This window comes from Vanessa atalanta, chromosome 11 (assembly GCF_905147765.1).
Source record: "Vanessa atalanta chromosome 11, ilVanAtal1.2, whole genome shotgun sequence".
In the NCBI taxonomy this organism is placed as follows: Eukaryota; Metazoa; Arthropoda; class Insecta; order Lepidoptera; family Nymphalidae; genus Vanessa; species Vanessa atalanta.
The window spans coordinates 9369304-9394380 of record NC_061881.1 but is presented as its reverse complement, the minus strand read 5'-3'; the positions used below and the strand labels follow the sequence as shown (position 1 = coordinate 9394380).

Sequence of the window (25077 nt, the reverse complement as noted above, 5' to 3'; positions counted from 1 at the left end):
AACAAAATAATCTTAATTCAAGGAAATACTCATATGTTTGATAAGTTTATTAGCTAATGTTTAAGATACTTGAATATATCTTAGTATGAGTTAGGGTTACATACAATAATTACACATTACATCAATATTCATAGTTTCAGAGATATGTTGAAAGATATAACACTATTACGTGCGCTATCTCCGATATATTTTTACTAATATACTGACTTACATTACGCCTTTATACGTTTCTCGTAATAATATATTACTTTTATTTCGTAAACGTAGCAATGATTTAATTTGAAACACAGTATTGAAAAATTCGACGTAATCGTTTTATAAGAAATATCCTACTAATTAAACGTTTATTACGCATAAATTAACTAAGGGAATGTAAATGCACAATGTGACCGTGGTAAGTGTTTGGGATTTTTTTACATCGTGGTACGCGGGTTTTCAATTGGGCCACCCGATAATAAATGAACAGCTGCTGATAGATATTGGTACTGTGAGTTATTCCTTATATTACCAATGCGCCCAAAACATGAGAACTCGTCCTTAAAACCGCTATATAATTAAGAATTGCTGTTTGATGGTAGAATATACTAGAAATTGTTCAACAAGGTTTTGATATTACTCCAAGTCACCGTAGGACAAGGTTATACCAATATGTATTTTCTCACGATATATGAAGGAAACTTCACTGGCAAGCGAAAGGAGAATTATAAGATCAAACAAAACATACGAAAATTCATTGGTTCCATTTCAGATTTAAATATTCGCTTATTAATAAATGGAGATGATCAGACAAAAGAAAACGACTTATTGTTTTTCCAACAATTTTAATGTCATTTTTGGCATTATTTTAGCTTAGTAATCAATCCAATCTCATATTAAAAAGTGGAGAGTTTATCATGTAGAAAGCAGCTATCAGTAAATCTCTAATTTAAATAATCTGCTTTTTTAGTGAGATCATTAAGAACTATAATTCAACCGTCATTGTGAATCAATCTATCAAACTATAGACTGTGTAGATACTCATGGTTTACTTGAAATAAATATGCATATTATATATTTACAAGAATACATAATTACACAGAACCACAGAACTACCACAGAACCTACCTATCAATTATAGCCGTTACTTCAGATTAAGGCTTCAAATAATTGTTAAGAACATTTATAATTTATTATAATAGCCGGTTTTAGCAAAGCGAAGGAAATCTATAAAGATATAAACACCAATTCCAAAAATAGTTTATTGTTCTGCAAGCGAGCATTTAGATATTAATTTTAAGTTTACAATTCATTGTGAATGTAAATCGTTGAAGTCAATTTTTAATTAAAAAACAAATATAAATATAATGATGTCTCGTAACATTTTTAGTTTTTGTAAAAATAATACGCGGAACATTTTTAGGTAAAAGATATATAATGAAAACCTGCGGCCTTGAAACATAAATCTCGTTATCGTAACGATAAGAATAAGATACAGCGCATGTTCATGAACCTAAAACATTTATTTTATTTATATATATACTAGCTGAACCTGTGGTTTTACCCGCGCGAAATTTATAAAACGCATACTTCCAAACCCCGTTTTAGCCCCTTAGGCGTGGAGTTTCGTAAAATCCGTTCTTAGCGGATGTCTACACCATATAAGGAACCTATCTGCCAAATTTAAAGTTTGCAGGTGCTATAGTTTCTGAGATTTAATCAGTGAGTGGTATTTCGCTTTTATATATATAGATATGGAGTCCGCGTATATTTATAAGAATAATATTCGTTTATGATTATTGGTCTAAGATGTTACCTTATTCAGTTGAATTCAAACGTAACCTAATTTATAAATGGCTTCCAATCCAATGCCTCAAAATAGTATAGTCCTACTATTGATGCCTCTTCATTCGTACCGGATTGTCATCCTGAACAATAAAAGTGAGGGAAAAGAATGCCTCTATCTTTGCGTACTTTAAGATATATCTCCTGCGTAACTAGTAGGTTAGTCTTTGTTAACACCCAATATGAGTGTGCTCATTACATATATAAGAGCCGAGATGGCCCAGTGGTTAGAACGCGTGCATCTTAACCGATGATTTCGGGTTCAAACCCAGGCAGGCACCACTGAATTTTCATGTGCTTAATTTGTGTTTATAATTCATCTCGTGCTCGACGGTGAAGGAAAACATCGTGATGAAACCTGCATGTGTCTAACTTCAACTAAATTCTGCCACATGTGTATTCCACCAAACCGCATTGGAGCAGCGTGGTGGAATATGCTCCAAACCTTCTCATCAACAGGAGAGGAGACCTTAGCCCAGCAGTGAGAAATTTACAGGCTGCTAATGTAATGTAAAAACACCCAATATTGGTAAGGAAAGATGTTCTCCTCATTCTTAGAAATTATTTATATCTAACTTTCTATTTATGTATTAATATTGGTCAATTGTTATATAATTTAAAATAACGTACAACCTGAAGGTGATCTGTCATCTTCGACACTATCTTAACGGCATATAATCTGGAGTATTTACTACTATATGATACTATGGTTCTAAGTACTCATACATAAGGTATATTATGTATTACACGTATTCTTCCGTATCAAATATCAGATTAACCTTGAAAATGCCTGCACAAGTTAAAGGACACGTTAAGATATACTTATCTTAAAATACGCCATCTTGTAATTCCAAATGAAGCGCAGGCGCAGTAACATTATTTTTAATGTTATTAATCACAATATATTTGTGTTAAGCTCTTTAGGTTTAATTCGTAATCTTGTGTTAAGATTCTCATCCTCTATTTTCGTGTGATAGCTCTGATGAGAAATAGTTGTTTTAACAAATGTTAGATTCTTTCCAAGATAAAAAATTATGAGAATTTAAGCTCAATGTGAACTTGCCCTAAATAGGCGACCTTGTTTTGGATAAAAATTTACTCTCATAATTCTGGGAAAATTCCAAAAAATACAATGTCTTAGATCATCTTATTGTTCAAAGATTAGTACATTATTTACAAGATTTTATGAAGAATCTTTTATTAAATTTTTAAACGCTTATAAGAATATCAATAAAGGTAGGTATTTAAGTTTCAATTTAAATTTTAACATTATATGGATGTGTTTAATCCGTTAATATCACAAAATGTGTTATATTTTGATTAATAGCTCGAAAGACGCATTTTCTCGTTTCTCCCACATGAATTGGAAGGTATGTTGAACTCATACCCACTAAAATCCAATGTAAAATCTCTGTCTCGATATAAGGGGGTCACAAGATCGCTCGCGCATGCAACCGTGAAGTCTCGACAGTAGGCTCACTTATAAGAACCTCCAATCTAGAGAGTTCCAGGAATGCATCTCTGTAAAGAACCCCCGGAGATGTTCTCCGAAGAGAAGGTGCGCACGGTAACGATTTTTCCCAGAACACTTCTATTCCTATCGATAAAATTTAATTGATCTATATCAAATTACCCGAGTCTGGCTTAGGTTTTAAGCATTATCTTTTAGACGAGTAACAATGCAGATTCCCAGAACTGTAATGAATTATGAAACCCCAAAACTCTATCTGAAAACCCTTTTGAAGAATTTTATTCTCGTCTTAATTAAACTAAGCAACTATTATACATTTTTTTGTAGAGTAGTGCTCTCCATATTTTCCAATTATTTATTTTTTAACCCACTCAATTTCTTCAAAAAACTGCTGCTTTAAACATGTTTTTTATAACAATACCATAGGTATAAACAATAGCACTTTAGAATTTCTAAAAGACCACTAGAAGGCTAACAAACTAAACGACTACTTACGCTGTTATTTCATAGTAGAATACAATGTTGTAAAAGCAATATAAATATTACGCCTTAAAAGTAAACATGGCGTTCCATTTACCAATCTTGGTACTTGAGAAAGTGCTTTCGTTTATCTGTGACATTCATCACAGATAAAATATGTTACATATTGGATATACAACCAATACAGATATGAAATTAATCAATTTGTAAATAAAACCTTCAAAAACTTGTCGCTTCAGCGAGACGATGAAAGAACAAGTGTTGTATTAATATTGTGATTCATTGAAAATTATCGTCGTTATCTACGTGTAGGTTTCAGATATTATGTACAAACCATGACATCAGAAACGTGCTTTATTATTACACAGGAAAGTATTTGTTAACTGCATGCGATAGAGTTTAAAATGCAACACCCGGTTTGTCGTCTCTCACCGCGTTCAATGCTGTAAGATAAGATTAGTATGTTTACGGGACGGTTAATGAAATTGGACATTGCTTTAGTGATCTGGTTCGGACGTTTATCTGAACACGCCGTAAGAGAAGTATTTTTTACGAAGCATCGTCAAACGAAATTAAGTACCGATTGGATTTGTTGTCAATTTTATGGTCTTTGATAAGAATTTCCGTAAGTAAACTCAGTACAGTCATTTTTTATATTATTTTATTTAATACCTCGTTGAAACTTCAAAACTATATTTTGAATCTTAAAAGTACGAAATCAAAATAAACTTCAATTAAATTAATGAAATTACCTCTAAACTAAAATAAATAACCTAACTTTATTTCCAAAATTATAAAACTGCCACGAATTGTTAGCGCATATTCATACCGTGGTTTTAACTATATCCGTTTATAGTGGCTCAGGGTTAAGATGGGTAGGAAACACTAACGAATAACAAAAAGTATAAAAATGTCAGACAGTGTCGAAGAATTGTCGAAAGAATACGAGGAAAATGTCTTGGGGGAACACGAAAGGAGTATTGGTTGGTATTGTTTGAAAAAAGAATTATATCGAGTTTCAAAACAATTGGGCAAAATATTTTAGTTACAAATGATCCATCCTAATTTACCACAAGTCCTTTTCTTATGTCCAAGAGCCAAAAATCTGGTAACTAACTTTCGCATCCGACCTAAATAGGATCTCATGTTTGAAAATGTATATAAACATAAATATGCATTACGATATTATATAAAGATTACTCTTTGATACAACTGGATCTTATATTATATGTGTGTATCTTATATATATATGTGTGTGTATTTGAGAGTGTGTTTGTGGTAGCTGTTTCTGGATTCTTAGAACAAACAAAATTATTCATAATAAACTTAAATCCAAATTTATTAAAGTTGTGGGCATAGTGCATAAGAATTTGCAACCGACAATTTTAATATTGTAATCATAATGTAGATCAGTTTCTTATGTTCAAATGTTTTTTTTTTTTTTTATTACAGGGTTGTTTCCAATCCCCGAGTACCCTGAGTTCGAAGGACAGCGCGGCATGTGGTCTACCGCGCTGGACGTCATATTGACGACTCTACGCTACCTCGCACCGGCTACCTTGCTCACGCTTTTCTGGGGACAGCAAAGTTTCTTGTTCAAGTTACTAAAGTATATCGACTCTGCTTTCAGAGCATGTAAGTAAATGTAAATACTCTAAATATCTCACTTCAGTGCAAAGATTAAAGAGATATATGAACTTGCTTCCCCACGATGCTCCTAAGTGCGGACCGAGAATCCGGGATTTATAGGTCACGTTCATAAAAATAGGAATTAAACGAAAATTAAACCCTAATAATTAAAATTAAAATAGTTGCTGCGACATGCAATATTTTCCACGCTAAGGCGTCTAAATATTGGGTTAATAGCAAGCATGTTATACATAAATAAGTCCAAATATCTCAAATATAATGAGCCAGGGCGCCAATACTACTGAATAAAACAAAACGTAATCGTTGCCGGTCAACCCTTTTCCTATTCTACTAACAAAACATTCAAGTTGTGATATGGTCGAAGTTGATGGTAGAGCTCAGTGCTAGCCCGCCTGGGTAGGTACCACCCACTCGTCAGATATTCTACCGTCAAACATCAGTACTCAGTATTGTTGTGTTCCGGTTTGAAGTGTAAGTAAGCCAGTGTAACTACAGACACAAGGGACATAACATCTTAGTTCCCAAGGTTGGTGGCTCTAACTGTAAAAAAAAAAGATAGGAATATAATCGGAGTTCTTAAAATTGGCCCCTGTTCACCAATAAGAACATAATACATTCATTATTTTTATAATTGTATGCATTCTATTACACCTGCTTGTTAATTTCTCATGCGTTTTTTGTGCAAATCAAATTAATCAAATATGAGTTCCTCAAAGCCTTCGGCGGAGACCGCGCCTGGTGCTCCACTGTGTATTGAATATAAATGGCGCAGATTGTCTCACAATGTTTTACTAGTCCTAACGTACATCGTCGTACCTAAATAATTTACTATACTAAAGATTTTGTACGAAGAAAAGTTACTGGTACTAGTGCAAGCTTTAGCTTATCTTCGAAGGAGCCACGGGCTCTCTGGTCCATGTCACCTCAGTAAATAGTAAATAGCGCTTAATGACCATGAATGTTGTTAATTAGTTAAACCTTTGTAAGACACAGCCGATACAGCCGTCTTTTTAACCTTTTAAAATTATATGGCTTCGTGTTCGAAGTAAAATATAAAAGGTAAATCATGTTTCTTCTAGAAGCCTAGAAATTTTAAACACAGAACATTTCGAATACCTATTTAAGTTTTTCCTTTACATTACGATATTAAATTTAATTAATAATATTTTAAGGAGACTGACTGATCTGCAATGTATAGTTTAATAATAAAATTAATGTTTAAATTCGTAAATAGAACTATCATATTTATTTTAGAGCATTTTTTTCTATCAAACATAATAAGCGAATAGAGCGATTTAAAAAAAAAAACAAATTTAAAACTAAATTTAGGTTTGGATGTAAATTTAGTTAACTAACGCCAGTTCCGACTGGACGCTCTAGCGCCACAAATCCAAACTACAAATATAACTTAATAGCGTCTATTACCGATTACAATGGCTGTTGGAGTGCAGATAAATAAACAACACTTTGACCTTGAATTAAAATGATATAATTGGTCGAGATCTAAATAATCTATGGAATTCACTGAATCGAAAAAAAATGCTTTTGAATGTCATCGCAGTTGTTACCGTAACTTTGGAATTCAAATTAAAGTAGGCATCATTAAATGGATTACTGAAATAGAAATATATATAATTCAAGATCTAATTCTGATGCACTTTAAAACGTTTATGCATAATGAATAGGAAATAGCAAGGTACATATACCTATGCATACATAGTTACTTTGTTTTCATAATAAATCCTTCTGCCATTGAAATATACTACGATACACAACATGTACTTGCAACGTCCTCGAATACATTAAGACGTAACTACTAATTTCCTTACATATTCTTAACGTCTCGCAGACCTGAAATTTAATTTAAAGACCTATGATAATTTAAAGGCTATATCTATCTATCTTTATACTGTATCTAGATATGTTACGCGTAACGTACTATAAGCGTAAAAAATAATTGTTATTCTAAACCTGGGCCAAGAAACAAAATATTGGCTTAACTTAAGACTATGAATAATATATCATAAGTGAAATTCAATGTTTACTTATGTTTTGAATTCCAACTTACCTTCTACAATATGTTTGTCTTGAATATTCAAAGGGATATAATCATTTCATAAACCAAAGTACTCACTAGGTAAACAGTTTCATACATGACTAATTCGATCTTAGTACTCCGTTACGTAATTTATGACGCATATTAATCGTAATCTAATACATCCGTTGCGATTTAATTCAATGTAACAATAAAATATAATAGGTTGAGAGAAACTTACAATTTAAAAATCACACATTGAAATCACTATGCCTATTCTGTAGAAACTTACTCGAAACTCACAGCAGAACACGATCGTGAGTTGACAGGTGATGTAACATTTAAAGGATACACGTAGCATACATACAGTAGTAAACATTTCACAAGTGAGATTGGAAGTTAATTTAATATTTAGTATTTTTGCTAACATTGCCCACGTCGATTTCTAATAATTTATTCGATTAACAAATAAAAAATAGCACTATAGGCTAGTTAAGTAAGTAGGATAAAGAGCTTATTAGCTGGACTCTATCAAATTCAAACGTCATTTTCAGAATGATACTCGCACCTGTTCCAAAAAATCTGAGTAGGATCTGACAGCAGTCAATTTTGGTGTTTATTTATTTGAAAATTTTAACTTTACCTATTACCGATTTATCTAATCAATAAAACTTATTAAAAACAATCTAAAATAGATTTTTTTATAAGAAATACCTTACCTGTGTAATTGCGTATTCGCCATTAAATACAATCCACAAACTCTTGACTGTAGAAAGTTTCCCGCATAAACAACCTACACATGACAAGATCTCACAGGTTATAGTATTCTTTTAGAACCAAATCCAATTTAGTTTTCAATTTATTGCTTGTCGGACAAAGATACCTTGACTTGAATATTGACAAATATTGGCAAATTTGCCGAATACTCCAGCTTATAAAAGTGATTTACTTTTAATGGTGACCCTTTTCGATACTGGAAATTATTAAACATAAGCAATTCAAAAAATATTTGAAATTATCGATTAAATGATAAAATTGATAATCCTATGTTTGATTGAAACATGAATTAACGTCCTGTGAATTTACTGTTTCTTAATATAGCTGTTTATAATGTATATATGATATAACGGCCTTCTTTTAATTGGCCTGCACAGAGTATTAGAACTTATACCACAACACAATGCTTAAATTCTAAATGCTCTACTGATCTAATTTGTTCTATAAATTCTCCCAATTATAGACTTCCCAACAATGTTTTCCTTCACGATATAATATAATAGCACATAAGTATTCTGTACCGCTTACGGGTATAAAGTTATAATTTATTTAATTACAGTAATATTTTCCAACGAGGAGCAAAAACAATCAGTTTTACAATGGCTGGGAGAGGCTGGACCAGTGAGGGTCGAGAATCTAGAAGTGGTCTGGCGGCACGGTTGGATAGTTTGTGGAGTGCTGGACACAGCACTGCCCGGCGCATGCGCTGGACATCCTCCAACAAGACTTACATTGAAACACGCACAGGCGATAGCTGATCACTATCTCGGTGTTGAGCCGGTTAGTAAACCATTTTTATAATTAATAATAATTGTAATAATTTAAAAGCCGAGATGGCCCAGTGGCTAGAACGCGTGCATCTTAACCGATGATTTCGGGTTCAAACCCAGGCAGGCACCACTGAATTTTCATGTGCTTAATTTGTGTTTATAATTCATCTCGTGCACGGCGGTGAAGGAAAACATCGTAAGGAAACTTGCATGTGTCTAATTTCAACTGAAATTCTGCCACATGTGTATTCCGCCAACCCGCATTGGAGCAGCGTGGTGGAATATGCTCCAAACCTTCTCCTCAAAGGGAGAGGAGGCCTTTATCCCAGCAGTGGGACATTTACGGCCGGCTAATGCTAAAAAAATGTAATAATTAACGTATCAAATTTACAATACAATTTTTTAATGCTATTAATCTTTACTGAAATACATATTTGAATAGCTACTCAACAGAACTGTATTCTATTATGAATTAAATAAATATTTATTGTAATATAATGTAAGATTGACTTTCTAAAAAAAACAAATTGCTTTCATTTTCAGGCTTTTACGAGGATAGAGTTAGAAGCAAACGATTCAATAAGTAGACATCAGGAATGGAAACTTATGAATTACTTGGAAAATATTCGACTAGCTCTATCTAAAATTACGCCACCAGCTTCCAAAGCAATAAGCCATACAACTCAACAAGCTTCTCCAAAAACAACTCACTTTACTATGAACTACATCGCCAGAGGATCCGGACTCACAGCGGCTCAAGTGAACAACAAAGTATATTTTAAAATCTACCCTACAGCTCAACAATCATTAGATCCAGGAGAAATAACTATACTAATAAATGGTCCTAATGAAACATACGGAATGTCAGTAATACCACCAATATTAGGCAAAGCTCAAATGATTAGACAAAATTTATTGGGTCTACAATCAAAGTCAAAATATACTGATAACGTTCTTCCTATTACACAAGGTACGGCATACTTACGAAATTATGGTCAAAATGATATGAACAAAACATTTTATATTCCGAAATCTAAATACGATATAGATATTGAAACAGAGTTGAAACAGGACCATGCTAGAATTGGCTATATGGCTAATTTAGAAGGCAAGTACGAAGTTTCAATAACTAGCAAAGGACAAAATGTCGTTGGTTCACCATTTATCGTCACCGCTTCGAATAATATTGTTGGAATTTTAGAACGAGATAGTTTCTGTCTGGAAGATGGTGAAGAAATTGATATCGTTGATGTAAAGTCTGACAGAAAAGTCGTTTTAAGAATAGTAGATTTTGTAACAGAAAAGATGTTGCTTCGGGAAAATGGTACATTGGAAAAAATAAGTGAAGAAGAAGCGAAATATTTAATGGAAAATGATGACATTAATAATAGAAACAGCGAACCACTAACGAGGCCTGACGATAAATGGATCAATGATATGGAACAAAGTAATTTAAAGACGAAAAAGTTTTATAACATAGCTAATAAAGTTTTAACAGCAAATCGATTTTGTAATATTTTGAGCGATATTAAAAATAAACAAAAATCAGTGCTTAAGAATGATGTTAATGAACAAATTATTCAAGTCCCTGACATTGTTAATTCAACATTTAATGATGACCAAAATAAAGTTTGCAGACAAGAAAAATGGAACAGAGTCATTATCCCGGAGAATATTTCTGTCTCTATCTTAACTGAAAAACCTAATTCTCTTTCAAAAGATACACCAAATTTAAATTTCCATAATGACAGCATAGATAATAACAATTTATTTACAAGTGATCCTTTTGAAGATGATAATGTAGATACAGTACAATCCTCAAACAACCCATTTATAGATGATATATACAATCAAAATTATGAAATGGAAAAAAAATTAGGTTCCTTTATAACGAACGAATACGAATCGAACAATTCTCAAAATGAAGAGACAGCAAATACAAATATAAAAATATTTATTGGGAATAAAAATGAGTCATTAAGTGAAGAATCAAACCCATTTATTGATATCATAAATATGGAACGACCGAAAACGCCCATTTTTAGAATTATCAGTGGAGAAGCTGTGAACTGTGAAGATTCGGCTAATATCAATTCAGAAAGGAAGTTGTCTAATGAAATTGTATTAAACAATTTGGTTAATCCATTTATTGATCAGCTTAATGCATATCAAGAAAAACCTGATTTTATAATTGGAGCTCCAGTTTCTTTGCCACCCATTATCAATTTAAATTCAAGCGCTTCGTCAGTAAATAACAATATTACGGAAATTAGCAAAAAAAATCAAAACAAGCACAAAGAAGATTATAATTGTAAAACTCATATTACAGATTCGACAACCATTCCCGCTATATCAGTAGAAACAGACAATTCATCAAATAAATCGAATTTTTACAATAGTTTAGATTCAAATTTGACAGAAGATGTAAATATTACTTCAAATTTTAGCCCAACACTTTCTAATGTAAGTACTCCAATGGAAACAAGTAGAGAAACATCACCCAAAAAAGATACGTGGGATTCAGCATATGTCAGTATTGACGAAAACAATTACACAGATAATATTGAATTTAGCGAGTCTTTGAATAAAAAGTCTCCACTCCCTAGAGATCATTCGAAGTTAAATTTAAATGAAAGAGAGCAATTGCAGAATATAAACCCTGACAATGAAAAAACAAACAAGGGTGAAATCAAAAAGTCGGAATTTATGCCCATAATCGAAGAAAACGAAAAATGCTTATCATCAAACACGAAGGATAACATGAAGGAAACGACTGCAAAGGATGATGTGGACGATCCAGTGACAGTAGCATTTGCCGAAATAAATGATTTATACGATGACTATTTTAAAACTTCTGAAGTTAGTTCAGTAACGACAACGCAAGAATGTCAATTACAGAATTTAGGAATTGAATATACCTTAGAAAGAAACGATATACATGTCGATTCTGCGTCTGAATTTAGAACAGATGTGAAAAGACAAACGAAAATATTAGAAGGAAAGATTTCTGAGGTTCAGGCAACTGTCACTGAATCCTTATCAGCAAGTCAAAACCTTCATGTTAAGAATAACCGACGTTATAAAGAAGAAAATAACAATAATAACATCAGTCACATCCAATTTGGTGATGAAGCATACACTAACATAGTATTAGAAAAGAAAAAATATTGGGATGAAAAGATACGAGAAATCGAAGAGAAGTCTGAAGAAGTTAAATCTCTGCAATGTAAAAGGCGATTATCTTCGAAGTATTTACGACGTAATGATTCCTTATCCAAAAGAAGAGGCAGAAAAATCGTTCAAAACTTTTTAAACACAAATCAAGATGATTCTTATCAACTCAAAAAATCTGTTGATCAGCTTGAAGCTATTACTTTACAAAGTGATTTTAATTCTATTGGAGATAAAATTAAATGCATGAATAATAATATCGAAATATATAATAAAAATGAATCTACATCTTGTTTTGGTAAAAAGTCTTCTAATAATAAAGAACGATCGGTTTTCGATGCCTTCAAACAAATAAAAGTAAGTAGCGTCGATTCCGTAAATATGAATAATGATAATGATGAACAAAAATCAAATTTGCACTTAAAACAAGAATTATCAGAAAAAGTATTTCAAGCATTTGAAACAAGCCCTAAAAGGTTTTTCGGTACATCTAGAAAACATATTTTAAATAAAATCGACACTTTTTTAGGATATCCGGATAATGAAAACGAAACGAAAAAAATCACCAACGACATAAACCACGAAACTGGTCTAGTCTCTAGTCGTATTTCTTTATTCCATAATATATCTAAAACAGAAGAATTAGCTTGGTCACGTAGAAAAAGTAAATCAATGCATAATATAACCCATCAAGAAAATGAAACATATACAAATTTAGAAAATAAATCGACAACACGAGATTCAAAAACGGTTGAAGACAAAGAAAATAGAAAAATCAGTAGTTCATGTGAAGAATCAAATATAAATTATTTTAATCAAACAGACAAAAATATAATTGCACTGAAAGAAAAGAGAGCAAGAATGATACAGAACAAACACAATAAAACTTTCGATGAAACCTTGTATACACCTCCAAAACAAACTGATACCTCAAATGATTACGTTAAAAAAACAATAAAAGATATTAACGAACAAAACGATTTGCTAGTTAAATCACCGACATCCAAACTTATTTCTATCAGCAAGTCCGAAATGGACATATTCAACAAATTCGCAACTGCAACGGAAGATGTGTTAGAAAAGCATAAATCCTATGAAGAATTACCAAAAATTTGTGTCAAAAATTTCATATCTCTATATGAAGATGTTTCTAAAATATCTGACACAAGTAGTCATTTAAAGAGTAGAACAAATGTAGGGTCTCTTAATAACATGCCAGTCCCGAGTTCAATTCATGGTAAATATATCTGAGTTTGTTTGTTTTTTAATTTTCAATTTTATCATATTATTACAATGTTTTTTTTTTCTTTAACAGGAACTGCGATGATTTCAACTACCCCTAACTCACCTACTCAAACATATTCATCACCTTCAAGAGCTGCCCATGACGAAGGATTTATGACACTCAATAAACGCAAACAAAAATTATTCGACGAAAAATGTTTAAAAAATTTAAGTAACGAAATTGACAATACTCATCCATCATCCGACACGGAGTTAATTTCAAATCAAGACAAGGATGCAAGCTATTTGAGTCTTTCTGATATTGAAATAGAAATAATTGAAAAAGAACCCGAAAAATGTATTGAATCCCCATCTGAAAACGAACCTGCTCACCTAGAATATAAAAATCGATTTACAATGGCTAGGAAATATTTTCAATCTTTAGAAGAGCTACGAGAAGAAAAGAAGACAAAAAAATTAATTAAAAGCGAATCTTTAATAAGCTGTCAGTCCACAGAATCTCTTGATGAAAACAAGCAACCACGAAAAAGAAGTAAAATTAAAAAATCACGGTCTATGCCGTCCTCGGAAATTTCAAAAATCTGGAATCAATTGCAAGAAAAAGAAGCGGAAAATAAGAAATTAGTGAAGATATCGGAGAAATTCAATGTCGACGATTTATTTGAAGACGTAATGGAAGGCAGATTAAGTCGCCAGGGCAGTTTAAGAGGTATTCCAAATAAGAAAGCTGTTCTCGAGACGTTTCGATCCATGGAGAATGTCAATGATAATAAACTAAATTCCTATGAAATGGCAGTATCGCAATTGAATGACTTTGCTGAAGAAAACAAAATAAAAAACGCGCAAACTTATTTAAGCGAATACCCTTATCTGCCTACAACTGATCCGTCCAAATATCACTCAAGGCTAGATACGAATGCGTCTGGTCTGATTACATTTAAAGAATTAAGGAAGATACCAAGAAGAAATAGTGTGCCTGATTTAAGATTAAATCCAACGTTTACTGCTGATTTATAAAACATTTAATTTGTTTAAGATCAACGAGTTCTAAGAACTAAGGAATATTTTATGTCTATGGAATAGCAGTTGTTTACGTACCTTATTATTATTAGTTATATGTTTTTTGATAAATCGAATTTTAAGTTAGAATAATTGACATTTTGAAAAGATATCAATCTAACATTGTTATTTAGGATGTTGTACAACGCCTTGTACAGATTTTGGATCTTATTGTAATTTGTAAGTAACTATTTATTAGACAATAAAGTCTTTATCGAAAATTAAGAGTGTTTTTAATAATACACCAGACCTAAAAGTTAATATGAACTAGTCATTTAATCACAGATTATATAATATTTCATAAAAAATACATGATTTAATTTATAATTATTTATTTTATAAATACAGAAGGTTGTCGATATAACGGTTTGAGACAGTTTGACCAATCACTAACTATCATAGTGATACTGTCTTTGTAATCACCGCTAGATGGCGTTGTGCCACATCAACTTCTATTTCGTTCAACAAATCGCTTTTACAATACATCCATGTTATGCAAGTTACTTATAGACTATCATTATTTTGTTAACTTTAATACATAGCTATATAGATATTATGTAACATAGTGCAAACTTAGATTATTCATACATCTCGATAGTATCGCAATACTAATAAATTAACACAATCGAGCTTAATTGTCTTGGTGTGCGTGACAGCCACGCTTGATAACTACTTACGTCATACAAACGTCATAGTACTTTACCAATGTACTTAGTGGCCAACTGTTGGCCAATATTTTTGTCGACGCATTCTTCGCTTTGACAATGGAATGAAAACAAACAAACCTTTGATTTACGTATTCTATGCGATTTGCTAATAGCTCATCTTTATTGTGCACTACTCTCAGTTCCTAATTAATATATCTTCATTTATAATACAACACTATGCCATTTAACTAATTTTATACTCTTTAATTTAATTACAAATTTCCAATAAGTTTCGTCGACGTTCTAAATGCTATGTTTTTTCTCAAATCCATAATGAATATCGTCAATTCGATGTCAAATGTTTATTTGGCCTTTGTCCTCTAACGGTCGGAATAGACTACGGACATATAAACAACGGAAGGGTACAAAGTCGGGTAGGGTGGGTTCGAAATAAAAGTCCGGTCGCGGTGAGAGCGTGTACTACTTGATGTGTATCTGCACGTAGGCGGAGGCGGCGGCGGCGCGGCGCGGGTCGCTGCGGTCGGCGCGCGCCTCGAGCTGCTGGCAGTACGCCTCGCGGATGATGCGGAACGCGTCCACGCTGCGGTACGGCAGCTTCGTTATCGGGTCGATGTAGCGCGCCGGCCGCCTGCCGGGCGAGGGCGTCCATTTAATACAAACAGACGTGCAACTCGGGACACATGGTGAAACCGCATGCGTCAGAAACGTTGCACGCAAACGTTACATATACGTTGCACTCAAATTCTTTAGCGTAATGAAAATTTAATCATCGTGCCAAAATTAATAATTCAAAAATAGTTTTATAAATATTGTTTTAATACCAACATGCACGATATCCTAATTCATATAAGTTACAATATAATAAAATATATCGTGTAATATTTCAGTCAGTTCATTCGGATTCTGTTATGACCCTTATTTACATGTGCATAAAGCTCACTCAGAGCTTTAGTACGGACGTTGTTTAATCATAGTGCAAATTACACCAACAATTTAGCCAAAAATTTGGAAGTCAAATAATTAGTTTTGAGTTAAATAATAAGTGTTGTATAATCGGCGTATCGTTTTTAGAAAAAGAAAAGCGTACTCGGCCGCCCTTATAATGTTTCGAACTCGCAATATTCGGTAGAGATTCATAATATGTTCTAACCATATGGTTAAAATTCGACCATATACAACATAATCATATTTAATACTAACTTAGTTACAGCGCACAGTAATTCGCGTCTTCTCTTCGGTTTCTTTTGTGGGAAACAAGCGTTGAAGGCCTTATTCTTTATATCATTTTCAAAAGATATTAACGTTCTTTCGTGGTATTTAATGCATTCCTTTGTCTTCGTTGGCTTTTCATCCTTCCTGTAAACAATAAAGAGCGGGTTATGTGTATGTGTGTGTATGTCATAACTTTAATATTATCGATATCGATAGATAAATTGTTCAACTGACCTAATTTGTTTTTTCACGGCGCGTTTTCGACATCGTCGAAAAATAAATTAAAACGCAAAAGCGTGTGCGCAAATATGCACTCTGTAATATGTATGTAGTTGGTAGTGAATTTCACGCATGACTATTTTTTGACAGAAAACTTTAAACTAACCCACGGCTTAAACCCAGGATCTCGAGTCTGTAGCCTTAAATGCTAATCACAAGACCAGCGAGGCAAAATCAACGGGCACTATTTGTTAGCTTACTCATTAGCTGGGGTAATAAGTTATAATCAAACTTTAATTACACTTGTATTTCAGAATATATTCTTACGTCTATCTTAAAGGCGACAGACTGCCTAAAATACTGGCATTATACACTGTGACTTCAGGCCGGATAATATATTAAAAAAACAATCTATCAGTTTTCCTTAAGGATTATAAATTGTCTATTTGATGTTTCTTTTATTTAAAAAAAAAAAACACTCATATCTATCTGTCATTATTCTGATCTATGTAGCAACCCAAACTTTATACGCCTCGTAGAAGTAACGTATAATTTCTCGAATGTAAAGACTAGTAACCGGGCTTGATAGAACATGTTTAATAATAATGTCATACTTACATGGTGACATTTTCAATACTGATTTCTTCATCTGGTCCGACAAAGTCCACGTCCATTTTACTCGTCTCAGCCTTTGGTTCTTCTGTCTCAATCTTTGCTTCAGTCAGTGTATTGGAGTCACTTAGATCATCTTGACCGAGTAAATCTGAAAAAAATCCATCTTCAACGAAGGAATAATAGGATATTAATTTCATTAAATAATTTTCTCATAACTGATAATGCAACAAGACCAATATGGGTAAAGAATTATTAAAATAAAATATTTCATACTAAATACTAATATGTCAAAAATCTGGTCAAAAATATGGTTTTACAAATACAGAGTAACGATAGGTGGCGCTAGTGATATAATTTGTCACAAATAAAATACCCGGGCAATAGATGAAGCAAGCCAGCTACTGACTGTAACTGGCTTGCATCGCAGTGCTTTTTTAAGGATATTTTAACCTCTTATATTTGTAGTGTTATATCAGAACACATTAAAAATAAAGATAAAAAAGAAGTAGCTGTAAGCATGCTTAATAGCAGAGATATGGTGAAAAAATCACTTCACAAGAATGTAACTATTTTACTGAAAAAAATTATAATTCTTAGCCCATTGCTTATTTTCAAGGACTTATCTTGATTATGAACTGTAGAATTGACATTGGCTTACTATTCTACTATACTATTTCTGATCAGAAGGACCAATAACAGATAATGTCTGTCATCTTTATATATTCACTGTGAATATATAAAGATGACAGATATGATTATACTACTGTAGTAGTTTTAGTAGTGATCTTTAAGAAATTTAAAAATTCAATTAGGCAATTTTTCTCTGCATAAGCCTAAGATCATTATAATTAAGAAATAATAATTACCTTCTTCACTTTTTATGATATCACTGAGGTTGATATCGGTGATTGGTGTCATGCAATTTTTATCCTGAGGCGGTATTTCTGTTATTATCGGTACAGAGAATGAATGGTATCTGAAAATAATAATAAAATATATTATATAATTAATATCTAATATAATCTATTTTAGTATTTTGTTCAATATTCAATTATATGTTCTACTTGTAAATTTAACACTAATTCCGTAGTATCTGAAGTGAAAATTCTAAATTGTTTCATTTCTAAATCATTTTTTTTTTTTTATAAAACATTATTCTCTTTAATTGATAGGCTGAAGTTGAAAATATCTGTGATATTTTATAATATAAGCTATAAATTAGCAAAGATTAGAGGTCTAAAATTTTGTGTAAAGTTAAACTTTGCTTCTTATGTTCATAGAATGTTTCTACCAAAAAGATCTATATTATTGTTAATAAACATAATATCGACAGGGCCAACAAATTAGACTTCCACTAAAATACTTTTTTGAGGTCATTATTGTATAAGTTAGCTCTACATTTGGCTTTCTTATATTTAGAAATTACCCATTTTCTTTTAATTAGTACTTAAAACTAAATTATTTCTTGTTAACAAATTTTTGTATCTGTGATAATGCATTTTTTATTGTCGTCAGTAGTGAAGTATCACGAGTAAGTATTATATTATAAATAACAAAGCAAAAATAAAAAAGGCCCCAAAATTAATCCTTGTAAAACACCTAAAATGACAATAGAATGAAAAAAAAAATATTGTTAGTTCCATAATGTTTTAACTTATATAAAATCATTTTGTGCCTATACAATCAAATGCTATAACTAAATCATAAAATAATCCAATAACAGTTTAGCTACAAATAAAATCAAATTAAACTATGGAACTCACTATGTACATTTCTACTTTTATTCAAACAAATAGATATAGTGTAATCTTATAAGTGTATTTAAAGTATATTAGTTGAAAGAGGACACACTAATGGTAGATCTACTTCTTAAATTCCAATATTTGTTTTCAAATATTTGTAATTCGAATTTAACATAAAATCTGCATTACTTTGCGTTATTACCTTATAACTGGTCCAGTAATGGATTTCTTGATAGGTCTGATCTTTTTCCTTTCTAATTCACTTTGCTCAAATCTTTCTGAAAATATAAAAAACACAACATAAATATCATAAATATTTAGATACATACAGGTTTTAAGCACCTTTTTTTGCTGCACAACATAAACAAAATACATAAAAAAAGTCCTTCCTTCAAAATTGAATTCTAAGACTGTACAAGTCAAATGCATTAACAAATTCTACAACATTTTAGCTATAATGTTTCGTTCAATGTATAAAACCTAACAAAAGCCAGACAGGCCGGACACCATCTCATTTTCCCGGACATGCAGACAAGTGTCCTATGCCCAGCTTTATATGTGTATAGCTTATATTTACCGAGGCTTTTAAGATTTTCCTTTTCAGTAATAAGCGCTTCTTCAAGCAGTTCTTCTTGTGTTAATACTCTCTCTTCCACTTTTTTCGGCTTTTTCTTTTTAAGTTCTGATCTTATTTTAATTCTTTGTTGAGTTTCTGCTGATTTCACGGCTGTGCTCTGTCTTATTGATTTCCTCTCTGGAAATATTTGTACAATATTAATTAAAATTCTCTATGTAAGTATAAATAGCATTCATAACAATGCATACATTTTAAGCTATGATGTTTTCAGCAATACATAATAATTTAGTCACAAGAAAAATAAAGAACTTAAAAAATAAAAAACAAAAAAAAATTTAAACATAATGTATGTGAATATAAATATTTGTTAAAATATAATTAATTTGATTCCAAAAACAGAAAAATACATGTGACAAACCTATAGAAGTGTCGAAGAAAGATTTTTCAACTTTTTCTGGTTTCTCTGAATCATCCTTCGGTTTAGGTTCTTTTGTTTTCTTTGTCAGAACTTTTTTTGTTTTTTCCAATTTCTTTTTTCTATTAGGATCCTAAAATAAACATCAAATTATATTGCATTATCTTTTAATATGTATATAAATCATCTCTATGTGTCTATATAGCTGAACTCTTTCTAATATTTTGAGTAATTTAGAGATGGTATTTCATCCAAAGTCGAGAGATTGCTCGTTGAAATCACTGTCACAGTAAGAATAAACAAAACTTCACACCATTAATATTACCATTGTTATATTTTATATCCCATATGCCTATTGTATTAAACAAAATATTACATGCTGGTAGAACAATGGATGAGAGTGATATGTTTTTGACAGATGAGTTTTTACAGAGCCCTATGATCAGTAAAATATGGTATTTAATAAAGAACATACCTTATAACCTTTGGTATTAATTTTACGCTTTTCCTTCACATCTGTTTCATGGTCTGAGACTGGATCGTCATTTTCGTCAATATCAAAATCGGAGTCGACAACATCTTCGGTTTCTTTCTCTTGTCTAAAATATTAAAAATTACATAAAATATTTTTTATGTCTATATTTACTTTATTAATTTGCAACTATGTTATTCATTATGTTATAATTTGTAATTATGATTATAGTGACTATATAGGCTGTTTTGAATAGACTTCAAAAGTGTATAAAGCAATGTTTGTGTATAATACATAGACAAAATAGCGGCAAAACTTGAAATCCTCTATGAAATTAACAACACAGTTGTGTTATCCGTGCCTTTAGTGTGTCTCTTTATAGTTTTAATTGAGTGCAGTAGTTTAATATGTCTACATGCAACTTAACGATTCAGAATATTAAAACTAAACACGTAAACATAGTTGTTATGTTTACGTAATTATACGTCCAGTACAGATAAATTACAATAAATGTGCAGTGTTTATTATATCTTAACCATTTTGAAACTTACATATAATCCCGATCTTCTTCCACTTCTTGAAAGCCTCCGTAAGTTGTTTTATAGAAATCGTCTTCTTCCTCCTCATCAAGCAACTTTGCCATGCGATTGCCGGCATTAGACCGGCGTTCTCTTTGAGTCATTCTTTAAATATATTGTATAATATCCAGATTTAATTAATGCTAATTCAGTTTAAATTAAAGATGAATATAATTGATCTATCCCAAACATAATATTTATTCAAAATAGATGCGAACTAGACTAAAAACAAGATTTGACATTGACATAATTTGACAATACGATAATGACACTTAAAAAGCTGCCAGGACAAATAAATGAAATCGAAAAGTTGTACACGATAATTGTGCTAATTCTATTTTACAATGCACCATTATACCTTTTTTTAAAGAAAGTGTATTTTTAAGGTTTGCAATAAGCGTAAAAAAAATACATAATTGTTACTCTTTTTAATCGGAGCTTATTTATAGCGACTAAATTGAGTAATGCAAAGCAGATGTTTTGTGTCATGTATTAAACACTACAATCGTATTATGTGTAATAAAATAAATTAATAGTTTAGTTTACACATAGGTATTATAAAAATTTCGCCGAAATGCTGGTATAAATTTTAGTTAGGTTTTTTAAATTTCATTTTGGGAATTTTACAAAGGTACAGATAGGTCAGTCCCATTATCCCTTCTTTGTTTAAACATTATTTATTATTTATATCTATTAGTTTGTGAAGGGAAATGGGGTAGGTATAATAAGACACGTCTGCACTGTTTGACAATGTTTTTAATAATGAATATTAAATAATCAAGTAAAGCTGTTCGTTGATTGAATGAGTGGTGAGCGAATGTGAATGAGTGAAAGATTGAATAATATAATGAAAGAGAAATCTATTATGTATAGAGGCTTGAATTTTTGTATATTCCAACAGTCCCCCTCAAAAATACAAGTTAATATAATATAACAATACCATAACATAATTTCTTTCATTACTCATTTTTACAAATAAAATACTAACTATTTAGTTACATAAACCATAGTTTTATTTATTAAATAAACTCATTCCTTCATTTACTTGATTAACACAAAACATGAATTATTTTTCAAAACAAATTTAAATTCTTTCTTAATTCTATAAATCTCTTGGAGGGTATCGCTTTTGTGAACATGTCAGCTAGTTGATTTCCTGTGGAAATAGGTTCTAGCTTTATTATTTGATTAGCGATTTGTTCCCTAATAAAATGATATTTTATATCTATGTGCTTAGATTTTTTGTGATTTGTGGGGTTATTGGCAATACATATACAACTATTATTGTCTTCAAATATTACAATAGGCTCTGTTATTTGTATAGAAATACTATTTAACAATGACCTTATCCAGACTGCTTCTCTCACAGCCTCAAAGAGAGCCATGTATTCAGCTTCCGTTGAAGAGACGGCGACAGTATTTTGTTTTCGTGTGGTCCACGAAATTGTACAATTATTAAAGGCCTTAAACAAATAGCCAGTTGTACTTTTTCTGTCGTTCTCGTCACCTCCCCAGTCGGAATCTGCATACCCACTTATTATCTCTTTATATTCAGATTTTTTATAAACCAATTTTAAATTAATTGTACCTTTAATGTATCGTAAGAGATGTTTTAAATATTTCCACAACTCTTCGTTATTTTTAGATTGATATCTACTTAATATATTAATACAAGCACAAATATCTGGCCTTGTGCAAAGCATTGCATACATAAGGCATCCTATAACATTTTTACAAGGTGCATCATAGTGAGTGTCTGAATTTAAAGCTACAAAATTGATTTTAGAAGGAAAAGGTGAATTCGATGGATTACAATCTTTCATAGAAAATTTATTTAGAACATTTTGCAAATATGTTGTTTGATCTAAAGAAATTGTATTAGTTGTTCTTTGAATTCTAATACCAAGAAATAGTTTTAAGTCCTTCAAATCAGTCATTTGAAATTTTTGCATTAAACTGTTTTTAAACGCTTGTATTAAATTACTATTTTTAGTAGTAATAATTAAATCATCAACGTACAGAACTATATACACGTTTTTATCTATACAATTTTTATCTAATATGTACAGACAAGGATCTAATTCAGAGTTCTTAAAACCCATTTCCTTGAGAATGAGATCGAACCGTGCATACCAACACCTGGACGACTGCTTTAGGCCATATAATGTTTTATTCAATTTACAAACCTGGTTATTACTTGCTAAAATACCTTCCGGTACTTCCATATAAATATTTTCTTTCAATATACCATTTAGAAACGCGGTTTTAACGTCCATGTGGTGTAAATGTAAATCAAACTGATTTGCCAGTGCTAATATAAATCTAAAAGTAGTTATCCGAGCCACTGGTGCGAACGTTTCGTGATAGTCTTGTAAATACTCTTGAGTGAAACCTCGAGCAACCAACCGAGCTTTATAACGTGTAGGTTCACCAAATTCATTATTTTTAATTGTAAATACCCACTTGCAACTTATAATATTAACATTTTTCGGTCTAATAACTAATGTCCACGTTTGGTTGCTTCGAAGCGACTCAATTTCATCCTGTATAGCGTTCAACCACTTATCAGAATCGTGCCTATCGAAAATATTCTTATATGATGTAGGTAAAGATTGCGTATCATTAAAAAGAGATAAAAATAAATCAGGATCGTGCATTTGCTTATAATTCTTTGGGGGTAATTCTCGAATTCTTTCGCTACGTCTTAAATTAGTGGTATTCGATGAACCGTCCAACGAATTGTCATTAAAAGAATCTTGTTGTTGATCTATTTTTAGCTTTGCCGAATCAATTTCGGGCTTACTAAATTTTGAAAGGGTTTCAATGTTGTCACTACTGCTACGTGTAGGGCGTGATTTTTCAAAGTTTAACTCGTCAAAAATAACATCGCGAGCTATAAAAACTTGATTATTTTCGATATTGAATAATCTATAACCGTTTGCATCGTAACCGATCAATATTGACTTGAAAGATTTCTCATCAAATTTAGTTTTTCTAGCTTTGTTATGAACGTATGCAGTAGATCCAAACATTTTTAAATGATTTATTTTCGGCCTTTTACCATGCCACATTTCGTATGGTGTTTTATTTATCAGAGTTTTAGTGGGTAGTATGTTAATTAAATAAGTAGCTGTTAAAACAGCTTCACCCCAAAATATTTTATTTAATTTCGCACTTGTAACCAATGTTCGAGCCATTTCGGTTAATGTACGATTCATTCTTTCTGATACACCATTTTGTTGTGGGGTGTAAGGAACCGTTAAATGATACATTATCCCTTTGTCAACACAAAATTCTTTGAATTCGTTTGAAAGGTACTCTCGGCCATTATCGCAATATAAATTAACAACTTTAGAATTAAATAAATTTTCACATTTTGTTACGTAGTCTTTCATACATTTATATGCTTCAGATTTAGAATGCATCAAATACGTTACTGTATAATGAGTAAAATCGTCAATAAAAGTAATAAAATAATTTTTATCATCAAATGTAGGTGGTGTAATAGGACCACAAATATCGGAATGAACTATAAAAAGTGGCCTATTTCTGACTGATTTATCTTTTGATTTTGCAAAGGGCAACCGCGACTGTTTACCAAGTATGCAAGACTCACATAATGTATCATTAGGCATAATATCATTAATTAGGTAACTATCATCAATTAAGTTTTTTAGAATGTTAAATTTATTTTTGTTTAAGTGACCTAGACGCTTATGCCATAGTTCGTAAGATGTAGAAGTTTGAGACAAATTTAAATTATGTTGAGATCGCGTATGCACTTGAAAAACTAATTTAAATAAATTATTACTGATAACACTCGATACTAAACACTTGATACTATTGTTAATATAAACACTGTTATTTTTAAATATAACAACCATACCTCCTTGTTGAATACGATATACAGATATTAAATTACATGGCACGTCCGGCGCATATAATACATTATTAATCGCCCCTTGAAAACCTAAATTAGTAGTGACATTTATTGTACCTTTACCAAACGCTTGAATGCTTTCATTGTTCTTAGCTATACCAATTTTAATCGGTGTTGTGAACTCTGAGTAGGAAGAAAATAATTCCTTACTATTTACAAC

General features: G+C 31.5%; 2 protein-coding genes across 6 annotated transcripts in view; one reads left to right on the top strand and one right to left on the bottom strand.

Annotated features, from left to right (window-relative positions):
• Positions 1 to 14693, top strand: part of LOC125067157 (AP2/ERF domain-containing protein PFD0985w-like) — a 54528-nt gene extending 39835 nt beyond the window's left edge. For 2 of the 4 annotated variants that reach the window (XM_047675546.1, XM_047675544.1), the window contains exons 2-5: positions 5225 to 5407; positions 8794 to 9014; positions 9548 to 13412; positions 13491 to 14693. In XM_047675546.1, coding sequence (XP_047531502.1) covers positions 5272 to 5407; positions 8794 to 9014; positions 9548 to 13412; positions 13491 to 14437 — 5169 coding nt within the window. In that variant the 5' untranslated portion in view covers positions 5225 to 5271 and the 3' untranslated portion in view covers positions 14438 to 14693. Of the gene's footprint in view, positions 1 to 4628; positions 4756 to 5224; positions 5408 to 8793; positions 9015 to 9547; positions 13413 to 13490 lie in introns of those variants that run through there. The other 2 variants (XM_047675543.1, XM_047675547.1) reach the window with 2 other exon arrangements.
• An 895-nt stretch (positions 14694 to 15588) lies between these two features.
• On the bottom strand, positions 15589 to 21201 carry LOC125067224 (vacuolar protein sorting-associated protein 72 homolog). 2 transcript variants are annotated; one of them, XM_047675687.1, is made up of 9 exons: positions 20951 to 21201; positions 20403 to 20526; positions 19931 to 20060; positions 19513 to 19689; positions 19138 to 19213; positions 18060 to 18169; positions 17197 to 17356; positions 16348 to 16503; positions 15589 to 15775 (listed from the first exon to the last, which is right to left on the bottom strand). In XM_047675687.1, the coding sequence occupies exons 1-9, from the start codon at positions 21079 to 21081 to the stop codon at positions 15607 to 15609; spliced, it is 1233 nt and encodes a 410-aa protein (XP_047531643.1). In that variant the 5' UTR covers positions 21082 to 21201; the 3' UTR covers positions 15589 to 15606. The 2 variants fall into 2 exon arrangements, with proteins under 2 accessions (XP_047531643.1, XP_047531645.1); XM_047675689.1 differs by having other exon boundaries at positions 17197 to 17341.
• Positions 21202 to 25077: the final 3876 nt, after the last annotated feature.

Excerpts from the sequence above, each read along its gene's own strand:
- LOC125067224 (XM_047675687.1), bottom strand. The coding sequence starts at position 21,081 with ATGACTCAAAGAGAACGCCGGTCTAATGCCGGCAATCGCATGGCAAAG. Across the intron at positions 18,170-19,137 it reads ATTACTGGACCAGTTATAAG|ATACCATTCATTCTCTGTAC; the intron begins GTAATAACGCAA and ends TATTATTTTCAG. Across the intron at positions 17,357-18,059 it reads TATCATAAAAAGTGAAGAAG|ATGGATTTTTTTCAGATTTA; the intron begins GTAATTATTATT and ends CCTTCGTTGAAG.